The 16,305-nt window shown below is 56.4% G+C and overlaps 1 protein-coding gene and 1 long non-coding RNA gene across 3 annotated transcripts; one reads left to right on the top strand and one right to left on the bottom strand.

Annotated features, from left to right (window-relative positions):
* Window positions 1–4,394: 4,394 nt before the first annotated feature.
* LOC142027030 (uncharacterized) lies at window positions 4,395–11,929 on the top strand. Of its 2 annotated transcripts, XR_012648985.1 has the most exons (3): window positions 4,395–4,632; window positions 5,580–8,129; window positions 8,260–10,313. It is a non-coding gene; the product is annotated as an uncharacterized LOC142027030 (long non-coding RNA). The 2 variants fall into 2 exon arrangements; XR_012648986.1 differs by lacking the exons at window positions 5,580–8,129; window positions 8,260–10,313 and adding an exon at window positions 10,480–11,929.
* Window positions 11,930–14,649: 2,720 nt separating this feature from the next.
* Window positions 14,650–16,222, bottom strand: LOC142027155 (uncharacterized). The gene is made up of 2 exons (XM_075020841.1): window positions 15,893–16,222; window positions 14,650–15,715 (listed from the first exon to the last, which is right to left on the bottom strand). The coding sequence occupies exon 2, from the start codon at window positions 15,625–15,627 to the stop codon at window positions 14,650–14,652; it is 978 nt and encodes a 325-aa protein (XP_074876942.1). The 5' UTR covers window positions 15,628–15,715; window positions 15,893–16,222.
* Between the last annotated feature and the right edge of the window lie 83 nt (window positions 16,223–16,305).

The following is a 16,305-nucleotide window of genomic DNA, read 5'->3' as shown; positions in this document are numbered from 1 at the left end:
CGGGCTGACTGCCGTGAAGACGGGCTCATGGCACCTCGGCCGTCCAGCCAGCGCCTGATGTGGAGTTTCACATCAGGGCAGGGCTGTTGCCTCCTTCCTGCCCCCTCGGGGAGTCCTTGGAGGTGATGGTGGCGTACTGAGGCCCCCTCAGACCCTAGAGAAACTGAGTTTTCAATCTGCGACCTAAGGCAGCTGTGTAAACCTAGATTCTAAGGGACAGTAGTACTCCAGCAGTGTGCCCTGCGAGTGAGACTACGGCAACCGACATACTTGCAAATAAGCACACTGAATTTGCAACCAGAAACGTCTGACACCCTAACAGTTGGTATGGCTAACTCTCTGGCTAGCCATGAGGGGTGTGTAACGTCATTTCAAGATAGCAGGAGAAAATAAACCATAGTGGAGAGGAACCGCCCAAGGGCGAATTCACTGGCAGCTCTGCAGCCGTCAGCCCCAGCTTGCCAGAGTGACACCTGACGGAGAAATTATCTGACTGCCGCCTGACCTGCCGTCAGCGGGCACCCACTTAACTTCAGGTGTTTGACAGAGCTGTAGCCTAAATTGGTGTCGGCGGGCCTGGGATTGGTAACCCGTCACTGCTGCTTGACAGGCACTTAGCAAAGATGATTAAGTAAGCGCGGTGCTCTTAGACAGAACGTACTTGGCTAAAAAAATCCCCCAGGTACGTCCTAAAATTCTTTTTTGTTCTATTGGTTGCAAACTTTGCGTCTCCATGCCTTATAGGCAAGTCCTACAGATGCAGTTTGGTCTGTGCGTATGTGTGCTGTCATCTTCTTGCTCTGTGCACAGGTAGGTGTGGACATGAATTAGATGCAGCTGCTCTGCTCAGTGAAACACTTAAAAGTCTCACTGGGTTCAAAAAGCTTTGCAGAAAGCCTATCCTTTTGCCCCCTGAAGAGAGTAGTGGAGCAAATCTATTGACAAATGAGAACAGCAAGGCCTTACGTCGAATTCCTACGCACTAAACTCTGACGTGACTTCATCTGAAACCTAGTCTGTATTCATACTGGTGTGGAAAAAGGTCAGAAGGGGCCACTAAAGAGGTGTTTATTAGTTAGAGGCATGAAGCGAAAAGTGCTGATTCTTTCTTCTTTTTGAGGAAATCATCTCATGAAATCAACAGCAAGCAAATGCATGCTAAACGTAGCAAAACACTTTTGTTGTCACTATGAGCATCCTACTACAAGACGTGATGGAGTACCATATGATTGTAGGACTTTGGTAGGCGTATCTCTCCTGACAGCGGCATGAAGTTTCATTGTGGTACTCTGAAGGCGAAACTGCTTCCAGCCGGTAAGTTGTGCTACACATGCTCAGCTCCTAAAAGCTTCCAGTGACACATATTGTTCTGGGTTTCTGGATTGGATCTACCCGAACACTCGGGCAAGCAAACAGCTTTGAATGTGTCCTGCAATAGGCTTCGGGGGAACGACTCACGCCTTCAGGAGAGTCAGAACATCAGATGTCTTATTGGGACTTCTTCTAGAAAGAGGAGAAACTACTACCAGGAGCTAAAAAAACCCAGCAGAAACCAGCTATGTGAGTCCGTGTGGGAGGTGCACATGCGGTTGTGGTGAATGTCGTTACACTCCTTCTTCCGTGAAGATTTACAGACTGCTGAATTATTGCAATCTAGTCTTCCAATGCCAATACTAGATGACAGAGCTGACAGATATCCATGCCCCCGACCTCATTCCCATTGACTGAAAACTAAAATTTCTTGCTTTCGGGAGTACAAAATGACTCTTTCTTCTATAGTGCCTATCCTTACCTCTTTTTCCTGCCTACTGCAGAGAGCTGCACGTCAGGAGCAGCACCTTGCCCACAGGTTTTCACTAACAAACATGGGCAGGTATTCTCCCAGCAAGTTGGGCAACCAGTTTCAATGCACTTTGGGTGCCAGCTAGACTCTGATTCAAAACACAGACGTGTACCGAACTCTAAGGCGGTGATTGATTTCTATTTAAGTCACCAGGCTAGGTATGCTTTTTCGGGGAAAGGAATGCATGCTGAAAACTGCTGAATCGGGCATCTCGATAAATCCCATTCCAGATGTGCGGCGCTAAACCAAGACACTTTGATTGTTCTGAAGGCGAGACATACTGTTGAGAAGTTGCATTTGCTTGGGTTTCGGGGAGTGGGCTCATGTCCCCTGAGGTGCAGGATGCAGTTTCTACACGTCTGCCGTTCAGCGAGTGCTTCTGCTAAAAGGTGATTCTCGTTTACATCTCTCAGTTTGTTTTCTCCTTTGTTTGCTTGCTTTGTTCTCAAATGTTCCTCCTATTAATGTGTCTTCTGGAACTGCCTGGCCTGCTTGAGGCTAAAAATAGCCCTTGTTGCTACTGCTGTAGCTCCACGCAAGCCACGCAACGCCCACGCTAGGAAAGAAAACCTCGTGCCCTGCTGAGCTTCCCCGAAATGACAAGCAGGTGAGAAATCCGTGTGACCAAAAAGCAGGAGGAAAGACAAATCCTGCCTTCCTGCTCTGCTTCTGCTAGGCTTGCTGATGGTGCAAGGTGGGCCAACAGCAGGAAGGCACGTCAGTGTTCCAGTCTCCCTCTGCCTCCTCCACGTCCACCAGGGACAGCAGATGGATGCCACTCACGGAGGAGAGGCGCGACGGAAACAGTGAAACTGCAGGGATGTGAAGCGGCAAAGACGACGTTTTCGTGTCGGTGTCCGAGCAGTCGTTCTTCAAATTAACTTAACTTGATTGACCTTTTGGGTGCGTATCAGGCTTTGGGTATGATCAGACCAATGCTGCCCATGCTGTCGCAGTGCTTCAAAGAGCAGGAATACCTCTCTGCCACAGCTGAGACGGCTTCAGCGGGCTGTGCCGGTGCTCCCGATGTCTTACAAAGGAAGAGGGCTCTGGGTAGACAAATGTTTTCCTCTGCATTGCAGCAGACAAGACTTAACGCTTCTCAGCCTTAAGCGGATAACTTTACGCTGCCGGTCTGCTTGGGCGGCTCGGTCTGCGCGGCCCGCGGTGCGTGCCGGTGAGACGCAAACGGTGGGGGCTTTCTGGCGAGCTCGGGCAAGTCACCTCACTGCTGTGTGGCACTGTGCTCCCCGTCTGTGAAATGGGGGGGTAATGAGGTACCCAGAAACGCTTCTGCAGCTACCTTGGCAACGGAGGCGTGACGCTCCATTGCTCCACAGAGAGGAATTTTGTGCGCGTGGTTCACTCTAGCCCGCGGTCGCCTTTTTTGCCCGTGTTACGGTTAAGGCTCATTGGCGAGAGCGCTTGACACACTTGTGGGAAGCCAGGACTCTGCGCTGCTGGGTGGTTCGCAGCAGGACAGCTCCTGGGTCACCTCTTCTCTGCCCTGCCAGCCAGGAATTTGGCTTGCCTATAGCCGCGGCGGCACCGTTCTCACTCCCCATAGCGCATCTGTGGCTCGGAGGCAAGCCTGGCAGAGTTTCCTAACGCAGAGGAAGCGCAAGCCGCTCTCTTGGTGTTCTCACCGAGCCGGCGAGTGGCAGGTTGTTGAGGACAGGCTAAGTCGGGTGCCCTGAGTTCAGAGTGGCCCGGCAGCTGCGGCTCGGGTGGACGGGGCAACGGAGCGCTTTTGAGTCCGGGCCCCAGGGCTGCGCAGCGGTCTCGGTCAGCAGTCCTGCCCGGTGCCCTGCGCGAGCACGATGGGGCAAGGGGGGACGGAGGCAGCCAGCGCTGCCAGGGCCGGGACCAGGGCCTGGATCCCACCCTGCTGCCCTTGCCGCGGCCGGTGCTCCGGGCTGCGAGGGTCCTCCGACCCCGAGCATCCCCGGGCTTAGGGGCACCAACGCTGCTACGGGGCCCCCGATCTCATCCCTCTGTGTGCTCGCTTTGCTCCCTGGGTTCACGCTCCTCTCCCCGCTCCTTTTTTTTTTTCGGGGGGGGGGGCGGGGTCTGGGTGTGTGTGCCGTCCAGCCTGCGGTGATGCTGGGCCAAGCAGGCGCTGGAGCTGCAGCTCCCCACAGCGGGGGCCGGGGGAGGAAGAGCGGGAGGGGGGGCTGCCGGCCGGCGGCCAGCCTCTGCCTGGCAGCTGCCGAGTTTCGGGTGGAAACGTCCCCGGGGCGGCGGGGGGCGTGTTGCTCCCGGCCCCCGCGGCGTGCGGCGGCGGGGAAAGCGCCGGGGGCCGGCGGCTGCGGCACAAAGGGGGGCGCCGGGGCCGGGGCCGGGGCCGGGCGGCGGGAGCCGCGGCGGTGCCCGGGGGGATCCCGCTCCCCCCCTCCCCTCTTTCCCCTCCCCGCCCCTCCCCGCCGCGCCGCTCCGCTCCGCTCCGCCCGCCCGCCCCTCCCCGGCCGGCGCCTGTCCCCTCCCTCCGCTCCGCAGCCGGGGCGGGGGGCTGCGAGCCGGGTCCGGCGGAGGGGGAGGCAGAGGAGGAGAGGCGGGCGATGGGGAAGGAGCCGCGGCGGTGATCCTCCGGGCATCGCGCGGGAGAAGGAGCGGGTGGCGGGAGGGGGCGAAGAGAGGCGAAGCAGGACGGGGGAGGGCGGCCGCGGCCCCCGCCCCTCTCCGCCGCGCCGAGGAGGGAGGGCGGACCACGATGCCCGGCCGGCGGGCGCTGCCCGCCCGCCCGCATGGAGACCGCCGCCCGTAGCGGGGCTGCCGCGCCGCACCGCGGGGTGAGCCGGGCCGGGCGGGGGCGGGGGGGGCCCGGGGGGGTGGGGGGGGGGTCGGCGGGCGCCCGCGGGCGCCCGCGGGCGGCGGTGCCCCCGGCCCGGCGGTGCCGGGGGGGGCGGAGCGGGCTCGGCGGGGCGGCCCTGGGGGCGGCCGGGGCGACGCGGGAGCCCGCGGGCTCGCCGTCCTGCTGCCCCCCGCCGGCTCGCCTTCTGCCCCCGCGGCACCCCCGGGGCGCCCCGGCAGCCGAGCGGGGGCAGCGCCCGGGGGGACGGCGCCGGCCGGGGGGGGCCGTGCGGGGCCGCCGCGGGGCGAGGGGCGCGCTCGGGGGTCGGTGTCCGGCGGGGGGGAGGGCGCCGGGCGGCCCCTCGCCCCGGCGGGGAGCTGCCCCGGGAAGGTAGGGGGTCCCCGGCCGCCGGCTCCGCTCCCGACCTCGGCGGAGCCGCGCGGGCCGGCGCCTCGCCGGCGGCTGGGCCGGGGTCCGCGGGGGGGGGGGGCCCGCGCCTTCCCCTCGCCCCGGCCGGTGGTGTCCGGCGTCCGCCCGTGTGCGCGGCCGGGAGGCGCGGGCCGCCCCCGGGCGGTGGTTCCCGCCGGCAGGAGCGGCGGTTCCCGGCGGAGGCGGGCGCCGCGTTTCCGCCGCGCCGGTGCCCGGCCGTGCTCTGCTCTCCCGGCCGAGAGCGGGGCTGCGGAGCTGCTCGCTGGCTGGGGAGAAGGCTGCCTGCTGTTACCGAAATCCGGAGTAAAACTCCTTGACAGCAAAGAATCAGGCACTCCTTTACTGGAGCTGGGCACACGGGGGGATCGCTCCACCTGGTGTCTGCACCTGTCTGGTTTAATCATGCAGGTTAAATACACCCCTGTTACACATATTCACTAAATTTCCAGGAAATGTCATACATAATCATTAACTTCCCGATAAATCATTAACATATGTAAATGTCTCTTTGCGCAGGTGCGGTGAAGTCTCTGGTGGTCTTCAGAAGCCCTCTGGTGGTCTTCCATAGTCTTCCTCACTTTGTCTGATCGTTGACATCTCTTATGTGATTCTGCGCAGTACAATTTTCGCCATCATGTATTAGATTACATAAAAATACATTCAATGTTAATTCTTAAATTTAACGTTTCTAATGATTGGCCCTTCAGTCACACCACCTTATCAATATTCTTATACTAAAACAATCATTGGTTAATCTTACTTAATTCCACTAACTGGAATCTTGATCAAAGTGGGGTTTCTAAGTAACAGAACTAAGGTCCATAACGATCTTTATTTGTTTCTTAAAACAAAACACTACAAACCAACAAATATTTGTCAAAGTTTCTGTGGCTAACTGATTTTAGGCAATACTTAAGTTCTTATAGTTACACATAGTATATTTTCTAAAGTTCCTAAGTTCCTATGACTACATTTCAAACTTAACACTCCCATACCTCTGCTTCACAATTTTCTACTTCTTAATCAAACCAAACTCTTTTATATAATTAGATTTTAATTTCTTTATCAAAATATTTGCAACAGTGCTGCAGTGGGGCGTGAGGGATACTCAGCGTGTATCGACCAGTCCTAGGGCAAAGCAAGCAATAAAACTGAGGGTAGCTCTGACCTTGACACTGCCCATGCCAGCAGGCTGAGTGCTGTTCATCTCAGTGGTGCAAGTTCGGACCAGCTTTCTCTGCAGGTACACGTGTGCCGTGGGAGTAGAACCACTGGCAGGTGCACCTGGGGATACACCTGAAGGCACATACCAGCTCTGAACAGTGGAAACTCAAGGTTTTGCTTGTCTACGTGCTTTAGAAATGACATTTCTGTGCTGCATGACGTTTTGTCAGTTTTTCCCTTGAAAGCGTGGCTGAAGCCTTTGCCCCACAGCGCCTTTCTGAATTTGCTGAGACAGATAAATCACTCGTCAAATACCGTGAGCCCAGCCCTGAGAGAGCATGTGTCCTCTGTGGTTTTGTCTATGCATTAGCCTCCTTCTTTCTTTTTTCCTTCTCTTCACACGTGTAATTAAAAAGCTCATTTCCTCGGAGACACATCCCAGGAAACATGGTTGGCTGGGGGGTTTATTATTTGGTGTTTTGTTTTGTTTTGTTTTGTTTTGTTTTGTTTTTCAGGGCTAGGAATGTTCTGGGATGGCAGGTCAGAAGAAGGGCAAAACAAAGTAAAGGACCTTCATACAGAGCACTTAAAGAAGCTCACCACGATGGAAAACAGGGGCGTATCCCACGTAACAAGATCAACAGTCATGTGACAGAGGTCCAAAGGGATGTCTTCTGTTTTAAAAGTAGCTACGTCATACTACTCATGTGGGAAGAGCAGGCTGCCCTCACCTGCCCCTTTCAGTGCTGTCGGAACAGGGTACCTAAGTGAACCACAGAAGCCTTTGCTGGTTTCCTCACAAGTACCCCGTACCAGCCCTCCTTGGCTGAGTGTGACACCCCAGGCGTGGCCAGGAGCAGGCCATGGAATAACTCAGGGTCTCAGAGGTTTCCCTCCATCTACTCGGAGGTTGCAAACAGGCATTTGTTTTCTTTTTCACAAATGTTAGTCCCAGTAGCTAAATCCCAGGATTGGCTCCAGGATCTCAAGGATGGGTTTTCCATCGCCGTATCCTGCCACAGGTAACGGTGCTCCACCCAGCCAGGACTGCCCCAGCTGAGGTCCCCAGCACTGGACTTAGTCAGCCCCTTTCTGAGGGAGGCAGGAGAAGTGGGGGCCTCCTGCGCAGCCTGCCAAAACAGTGCTGGCTCTGCAGTGCTAACAAGGGATGCTGGTTTTCAGCCAGCCATGGCGAACGTGCGTTCGCTCACAAAGTTTATCTGTTATTGGAGAGATGCTGTTTTGTTAGGCTACCACTCAGAATACATTTGGGCAGCATCTCAGCCTCCAATTTCAATACACTAGGCAGCAGCAACGAGAGCGTGTGTAACCAACTGTACTGCAAATATAAAATAGAAGTTAATTCTCTGTCGAGTGCTGGGAATGACATAGCCTGTAACATCTCCTTAAGTCAGTGAATGCAACCTGGGGATGCATACCGGTTAAAGATGAGGCTTTACAAATGCTTCTAAAAGCTCAGTGTTTCCCGTTACATGGTTCATTCAAAGCACCTAGCAACTTTTCAGGTCAATGTTGGTAGCCATAGGAGAACAAAAAATCCTCAGGGAGTCATGTGGGAAAATGTAGAAGGAAAAAGCACATCTGTCTTGTTTTAACTTCCAAGCTGGGGTCTGGATTTTCTAATTCCTCTTTTTCTGGGAAGGATGGGGAAAAGCGGAAAGAAAAGTTTCTGCAGAAGCATGTATCTCCTTCAGAGCAGAAGCGTGTGCCCACTTGTGAACACGCCTGTTTATCAGTGTCTAGGTATAAAAATGACAAGAGGCAGGAAAGAAATATGCAGCCGTTGCTTTCTGTCGTCTGTGATCTGCTGTCTGGCTGGGACTGCACTTTGCAGGGTTGGAAAAAGACCAAAGAGGTGCCAAAGGAAAAACCTGTTAAAATGTAAGGTATTTTTATAGACTGGAACTAAACCCAGCATACCTTCCTAGCTTAACTCCAGCCAGATGTACGAACAGACACAAAGTACAGACTGTTTTGATCTTACCTCCTCCTTTTATTTTCCATTCATAAGAAATACCGTGTTTGAATTGGACCACTAGCGCCTGAGGTTACTGTGCAGGGAATTTCACATCAACAATCACAAGGCATGTGCAGGCGGGGGGATGATCCTCACCCACCATCCCGGGTAACGAGGAGAGGGTCCCATCACAACTTCTGCGGTGTGTTTGCCCAGGCTGAAGACCCCGGGATGTGGTAGGGGAGCCACAGGAGAGGACTTTGCGTCCTTGGAGGGATCCTGCTCAGCTGAGCAACAGGGAACATGATAAATTCGTTAAAAGGAGCAACAGCACTTGAAGCTCCTGATGCAGCACTCGGGGCGACAGGGTTGGGGCAGCCTTGGGGCTCCCACGGCGCTCTCTGTGCAGAGCATTGCTGACACTGCCAGCACCCTGGCGAGCCCCGCGGACCCGGCTCAGCACTGCCCCTCTACCAGTTGTAGTGGTTTACCAAGGGTTATATTTACGATAGCGTGTATGTGACAAGAAAAATTGTGATCTATCACGAGAAAGGTGCTTTTCATCGTGAAGGTTATTTGGTGTCCCCAGGGGCACTACCTGCCATGGGTCTTCGTCCCTACGGGTGCGGAGCAGGATATCCCGTTTGCCAGGAGCTGTCCTTGTCCCCCGTGCCGCTGGTGTCCAGCCCCCGAGCATCCCGAGGGGCGATGCGGGTCCCCTGCCGGCGCTGAGCTCCAGGGCCAGGCGCCTTCATGTGCTGTGTTGGACCGACCGTCCTGTCCCTGCAGACCTGGCAGGTCGGGGAGCCCCGTGGCCCCAGGTATCCCGAACTCACGGCTACTCCTAAGTCATTTATTCCGGCTGGAGCTGGGACTGAGAGTCTTCGGGCTGAGCTCTGCGCTCCCGACACCCACCCCTGTCTTGGTCCAAGGGGCTGGTCTGCCAGGGGAGCCTGCAGTAGAGCCATAAAGGCGAATTCTCATACAATATTATCAGTGCAGGTAATAAGGGATTGCATTATTGCAATTTTTCACATTGAAGATTAATGAGGGATCATTTCATGTCAGGAAACAGGAATTTGGAGATGGGTTCTGGTCATTGGTTTTAGTCATTCAATGGTCATTCTTGACTCATTGCAACTAAAAGTTTTTGTAAGAGAGTTGACTTTAATACACTTGCTGCTTAACAATAGTAATCAGAATTTGAAATTGCTGAAGTATCTTGCTCAGACATTTTCAAATGGAATACCTTTTTCCTTCAGAAATGTTGTTACAGGTACCGTGAGGTGGATCTGTAACAAAAACTTGGAACGGCTAACATTGAAGTGAAATGTTCAGAATTAGCTTCCTTGTTTATGCTGGGGTGAGCCTACTTCACCGTAGACTCTTACAAGTCTTTCTTCATGTTTTTCATCTTACAAGTGTTTCTTCATGTCTTAACTTCCGATGGTGATTTTGGATGGGAATACTTTTGGACGCAAAAAAATTGTTCCTGTCAGAAAAGCTCTTCTTAGTCCTACTTCCATCACGTTTATTCTGTTTCTCCTGGCTGTTCTTACTAGTTTCAGCTTTGTTCTTTGAAATAAGGATTACCTCACTGTACATGTCTCAGCTGATGTCGTGACTAATATATCATGCTAAGAAAAAGGAGCTTCCCTTTTGGTACAAGAAACCATCTTCCCGAACTTTTATAGAATTTTTGCACTGTGACAATACTCCAGGCGTCAACTTTTCTTCCAGTATGAGGAATGGAGAACTGCCCAAGGATTACTCCTCTTGGAATTATTCCTCTTGGAATACTCCAAGGATTACTGTCACGTTAGCCATATCTGCAGATAGCGGAGTTTATCTACGGGTTTCCTATGTATAAAAGACTGCATTCAGTGGCTTTGTACAGATGAATTTGGGCAAGCTTGTAATTACCGGTTTCCTCAGCAGTGAGACGTGAGGAAATCCTAACAGCACGGGAGTGAAGGAAGAAATTACTGCGGACCAAAACTCCTTTCCCGGCTATTCCCTCTCAGCGTCAGATCAGTCATGCGACACGCAGTTAAACTCTCACCTAAGACACAGCGCTACAGGGACAAAAAAACCCAACCCAACCCAAACCCCAACAACCTTACTAACTGCCAGTGATTCAACTTTGCCATACATTAAGGACACAGATGTTCTGCCTCACATACTTGATTTTGCCACCCCTTTTCATGGGCTCTACGTGGTACGGTGGAAGAATGTTCTGTCCTTAATAAACGGATCTCTTTTCTGTTTTCGCAGTGGTTTCCCAAGGATGAGGGAAGGGCATGTTCATCGCGCCGTGGGCCTCGTGCTTCCCTCTGCTGTGCAACCGAGAGAAAGGCACGGGCGTGCAGAAACTGTTTCCCGAGATCCTGATCTTCTGAAATGTTAGTGTGGGCCTAGCTGGAGCGTACTGCCCTAGCATCAACACTGTCTATAAGACAAATCTTATGAAAAGATCCATTTTAGATGGATGAGTGTATTGGGTTGGTGTGGCAAGGTTTTGGTAGCAGGGGGGTTACAGGGGTGGCTTCTGTGAGAGGCTGCAGAAGCTTCCCCTATGTCCGATAGAGCCAAGGCCAGCCGGCTCTAAGACGGACCCACCGCTGGCCAAGGCCGAGCCCATCAGCGATAGTGGTAGCACCTCTGGGATAACACATTAAGAAGGGGAAAAACGTTGCAGGGGGCACAGAAACGGCAGCCGGAGAGAGGAGTGAGATCAATTAAGAGAAACCACCCTGCAGACCCCCAGCTCAGTGCAGAAGGAGGGGGAGGAGATGCTCCAGGCACCGGAGCAGAGATTCCCCTGCAGCCCGTGGGGAAGACCCTGGTGAGGCAGGCTGTCCCCCTGCAGCCCAGGGAGGTCCACAGGGGAGCAGATCTCCACCTGCAGCCCGGGGAGGACCCCACACCGGAGCAGGGGGAAGCCTGAAGGAGGCTGTGACCCCGTGGGAAGCCCACGCTGGAGCAGGCTCCTGGCAGGACCTGCGGCCCCGTGGCAAGCGGAGCCCACGCTGGAGCAGGTCTTCTGGCAGGACTCGTGACCCTGTGGGGGACCCACGCTGGAGCAATCTGTGTCTGAGGGACTGCAGCCCGTGGAAGGGACGCACGCCTCAGCAGTTTGTGAAGAACTGCAGCCCGTGGGAAGGACCCATGCCAGAGAAATTCATGAACTGTCTCCCATGCGAAGGACCCCGTGCTGGAGCAGGGGAAGAGTGTGAGGAGTCCTGCCCCTGAAGAAGATGAAGCGGCAGAGACAACGTGTGATGCACTGACCGTAACCCCCATTTCCCGTCCCCCTGCACCGCTGGGCGGGTGTAGATAGAGAATCTGGGAGTGAAGCTGTGCCCGGGAAGGAGGGAGGGGTGCGGGAAGGTGTTTTAAGATTTGGTTTTATTCCTCTTTACCCTAGTCTGGTTGATGACTGGCTATAAATGATGTTAATTTTCCCCAGGTTGAGTCTCTTCTGCCCATGACGGTAATTGGTTGAGTGATCTCTCCCCGTCCTTATCTCGACCCACGAGCCCTTTGTTACATTTTCTCTCCCCTGTCCAGCCGAGGCGGGGGGAGTGATAGAACGGCTTTGGTGGGCACCTGGCCAGGGTTAACCCACCACAGTCTTTTTGGTGAACGTGTTCTCACTCCTCACTTCATACTGACAAAAAAAATTAATTTTGACTTTGTAGAATTAAATAGTGTTCACAGCTAATATTCTTTGGAGTATTTTGCTGTTGCCGGAACTTTTCTGCTTCTCCCACTGCCCTCTTACCCGAAACACAGTGCTTATGAAATGCATAATTTTGCATTTTGTCCTGGAAGAGTCTTCGCTCACTGTTTTTCCAGCAAGCTTTGATGTTTTTCTGGGAAACCAGAGCTGCGGGATGCAGCACGGTGGTTCCCGTTCTTGTTTTTTCCGCTGTGCAGCTGATGGCCACTGAGGCAGCGATGCTTTGGCAAAGGCACCCGCCAGGAGCTGGAGGAGTCTTGGCAAGGACGCCGAGTACGGACACAGTGCCGCTGCCCTGCAGCCTGGAAATGGGGGGGGATTGATGCCGCTGCCTGGTGGTGCCAGTGCTTTCTGAGTTTGTGCCCCTGCTGTGAGTGCTGCTCTAGAGAGGAAATGCTGGTTGTGGCCAAGATGGGAGAAACTGAAGGAGTGTCCTCAGCAGCAGGGTGTTTCGAGATCGCCTGTTTGGTCTGTAATTTTGGGGTGCAAAACAGAGACGTTGAAGCCGGAGCGTCCATCCGGTCCTCAGCTGGCAACGCAGAATCAAGAGAGCTATGGAAGAGGCTCTGACTCTCGGGTCTCGCCTATGCTGAGACCAGTCGCTCCTGCATTCCCGAAAACGCAGCAAGAAGTTGTTTCCCACGCAGTTCAGGGCCCCGCGGGAGGGCGAGGACGGGTTCGTGTGTAGCTAGAGGGTGACGTTAAGAAAGCCTTTCCTCTGTCAGAACCAATCCCTGCCTCTTGGTTTCGGGTCGCCCCTCTCCTAAACCAGAGTGTCTCAGAGACACAGGCAGAAAGCTGACAAAGCACGTCCCGGGGTAAACGCCCGCTCGCCCCGGGAACTGCTGCTCTGCACCGCCGCCCGTGCTGGGACGAGATCTACGGACAGGCACGTTCTGCCTACGGGTCTGTGTTCTCACGCCTCCTGTGCAAGTAGCTGGGCTCCTCTGAGTGCCAAGGCACAGCCCAAGGAGGAAGGAATCCGTGTGCCAAAGCAGCGTTCAGAAGGCTGTTTTCGGGGAGAGAAGCCATCAGGCAAAGGAGCACGCTGCCGTCCTTGCTCGTGCCCTGTAACGGGCAGCTGCTGAAGCCCGCGGTAGGAAGACCAGCTCTCTGCACCCTCTTGTGACAGCTCTCCACAAGTACTCCGGCACAAACCCACAGCCCTCTGCGGCCGGGAACGTGGCTCCGACGCTTGCTCCTCCGAGACACCAGCTCGCCGGACGGGAGCGCTGAAGAAGCGGTGCTGCCAGCGGCTGTTGGACACGAGAGGCCTTTGAAACGGGGGGGCTCGGGGGATTTTTCAGCCTGTTCCTTGGCCGGTCGCTCCCTTCCACACCTGGCTTCTTCACTGCTTCCAAAGACGACCGAAACTGAGCTCTGCGCGCACGGACACGAACCCCCGGGCACGGGCACAGCCACCGCCAGCGGGACAAACCTCTACCCACCTTGGAGAGGGTCCTGCTTTGTCACACCCTGTGGGGTGCCGAGAGGAGCGCTGGAGGCGGCAAGGTCATAGCTCACCCAACTCCTTTTATTGACAGGAACAGAACGCAAGCTCAGGAGATTTCTTTGCTTTAAATACCAGCCTGCATTTACTTTTTCCTTGTTTGACCCGTTTACTCTTTTCTGTGCTACCTTCAACGTCTGTAGGTAGTCCTTTCCTTCCTTTGATGTTTCTACCTCTTCCTTTCTTGCACTTTGCCCTCCCTGATTGCCAGCTGAGCTATTGTCAGATCTTTTAGGGTCCTTGTTTCGCCCACCTGGTACCAGGCCTGCCAACGCAAAAATAATTTCCATTATTTTGCCCCTAACTGCCTTCTCGTCGGGCCACCTTCAAAGTTTCGGTCTTTCACCTGCAACTGTCTGACAGGAAGGCGGGTAAGGACCGCAGCAAGTGATCTCCTAAGGACTGCAGCGCAACTACGCGCCGCAGGCCAGACCTCTTCTCTCTCAAGCAGAGCTGCTTTGAAAGGGCGGACGAATTCCCATCACGGGAAAGAGAGGTTGACAAGGGGGCGGACTGAACGGACTCGAAAGGGGATAGGAAGCTCAGCCTGCAGAACGAGACACAAGGATCTTCTTCCCCACAAGAATTCTGGCTTCACACTGGCAAGCTGCCCCCGGAGGAGAGCTCTGTCGGCCCCCCCGTCTGTGCACAGCCCTCCTGCCCGCGGTGGGAGTGCTCCAGCCGCAGGCTGGCCCAGCTGGGAGAGGAAGCCCCTGCCGGGCCCCTCAGGCACACCCGGGGTGGGGGACCCCTCCTGGCTGTCCCCACACCGACAGCCCGCAGCGTGGTCCAGGGCTCCGAGGATGCCCCTTCCAGCCGGGCAGAGCTCGGGATGCCCCTCACAGCACTGGGACCGGGCGGGGGCACCGGGGGCTGCCAACAGAGACCGGGGCTGACGCCCAGGTCGGTCCCCGTCAGGCGTGCGACGAAACCAGCTTCCCCTCCTGCCCACTCTGCCCTCGGCATCTGCTGCGCTGCGGCTGCAGCAGGATTTGCTGGGGTTTCGTGGCCCTGGGGCTCCGGGGGCCCACGGCCGTGCCCCCCAGCAGGCTGGTGCCACCCGCGGTGAGGCGTGGGAGGAAAGGGAAGAGGCAGCAGGAGAAGGGGCAGAAAGCAGCACCCAGAGACCCCCAGTGCCAGGGAAACAGGCATTTATTTCCTTTTCCGTGAAGACACCATTGCTGGGGCCCTGCTAGTGCCGCCGGCGAGGCGGCCTCTTGCAGGGCCGGGGAGAGTCCTGGGGGCTGGGCGCCCTCCTCTTTGCGGGGCGCCGGCGCCCCCCGGGCGAGCGGTCCCTGCCCCGGCCGGGAGCGGAGGGACCTGCCGCCGCCTCCTGCCCCGGCTCCTCCTGGGGCTGCTCCTGCTCTGCCCCTGACGGGCTGCTGGAGGAGCTCGGGTGAGGGGTGGGAGTCCCCTCCCGGGAGCCGCTGCAGCTGGGGCTGGCGGAGCTGGAGCTGGCGGAGCTGGAGCTGGCCGCAGGGCTGTTGTCCTCCTCCCCGGCAGCATGGGGGCACAGCAGCCTCCAGGCCTCCTCGCTGCACTGACGCTCAATGATACCCACGATGCCATAGACCACTGATGTTGTATAGTACCCAAGGAGAGGCTCCAGCATCTGGAGCATGACCTCTTCATCCGGGCCGTGGACGCACAGGACGTGCAGGATGCTGCTCTCTGCAGTCCTTGCCTCCCACCACCACGGCCCAAATATTGCCTCCAGCTCCTGGCGCAGCCAGGGCAGCACGGGATCGAGGAGATGCCGTCGTCTTTGGAAAAGATACGCCCAGACCGCAGGCAGGAGGCCACCCACGTCCTCCAGCTCTGCAGCCTCCAGCTCAGCTGGGGACGGTATCCCCTGCGGAGATGATGGAGGGGACGCCACAGGGTGACGGGGGCTGTTTTCGGCCAGGCGGATCGGAGCACTGCCTGCCTGGCTGCTGGCATCTGGCGACTCTTCGGGGTGTGCGGCGACAAACCGCAGATAGTCGTCTTCTCCCAGCGCAGAAAACCTGATGCTCTCTACTGGTCTTCTGCAGAGCGGGCAGTCTGGTTTCACGTCTGTCCAACGCACGATGCAGCCCAGGCAGAACTGGTGGCGACAGGGCATCGCGTAAGAGACGTCGTCTCGAGCATCGCGGCAGATGGGGCAGCTCCACTCCGTCTCCGTGGCCATGTTCGTGCTCCGCAGCAGGCTGGGGAGAGCTGAGGCTGAGGAGCTGCTCCCCCTCACTGGCGCCGGCACTGCCAAAGGGTGTCGCGCGCTGCAAAGTGGAGAGAGGCCATGGTCGCTCGCTGTCCCGGGGAGGGGAGGAGAGGGGAGAGGAGCAGAGGGGAGGTAGGAACGCCCAGGCCCCTCGAGAAGGACACCCTCCCGGCTCCCCGAGCCCCGTCGCCCACCCCACGGCCACCCCGGGGGGACGCTTCCCCGCACAGCTCACCTCCGCTGCTGCAAGCTTGCCCCGCGGTGCCCGGCCGCCTGAACCTGGCAGGGCCGGGGAAACACAGGGGATGGCTCCGGGACGGGCAGCGAGAGCTGCCGACGGCAGCCCCCGAAGCACCACCCGGCACCAGGAGAAGCCTCGCTCGACCCTCCGGACCTCGCAGGCACGCTCGGCAGGAGTCCAGGCACGAGCCCAGGCACGAGCCAGACTGGCCCAGGCTCTGCCGGTGCCCGAAGCTAAGCAGCGAGGGACGTGAGGTCACAGTCCATCGCTCGCTGACGTCACAGCCCACTGCTCGGTAACTGCAGCCTTCACCACTCGGTGATGTCACAGCAGGCCATCTGCCCCCGCAGGCACACGGCATTAGGAGAAAAAACAAAACGGCATGTCTTGTTTTCATCTTCTACATT

The sequence above is a fragment of the Buteo buteo genome, chromosome Z, assembly GCF_964188355.1.
Source record: "Buteo buteo chromosome Z, bButBut1.hap1.1, whole genome shotgun sequence".
Lineage (NCBI taxonomy): Eukaryota > Metazoa > Chordata > Aves > Accipitriformes > Accipitridae > Buteo > Buteo buteo.
Note: the sequence above shows the minus strand (reverse complement) of the source record. Positions and strands in the feature narration are given on the sequence as shown.

Bases quoted from the DNA above. Each gene is read 5' to 3' on its own strand.
- LOC142027155 (XM_075020841.1), bottom strand. From the start codon at position 15,627: ATGGCCACGGAGACGGAGTGGAGCTGCCCCATCTGCCGCGATGCTCGA.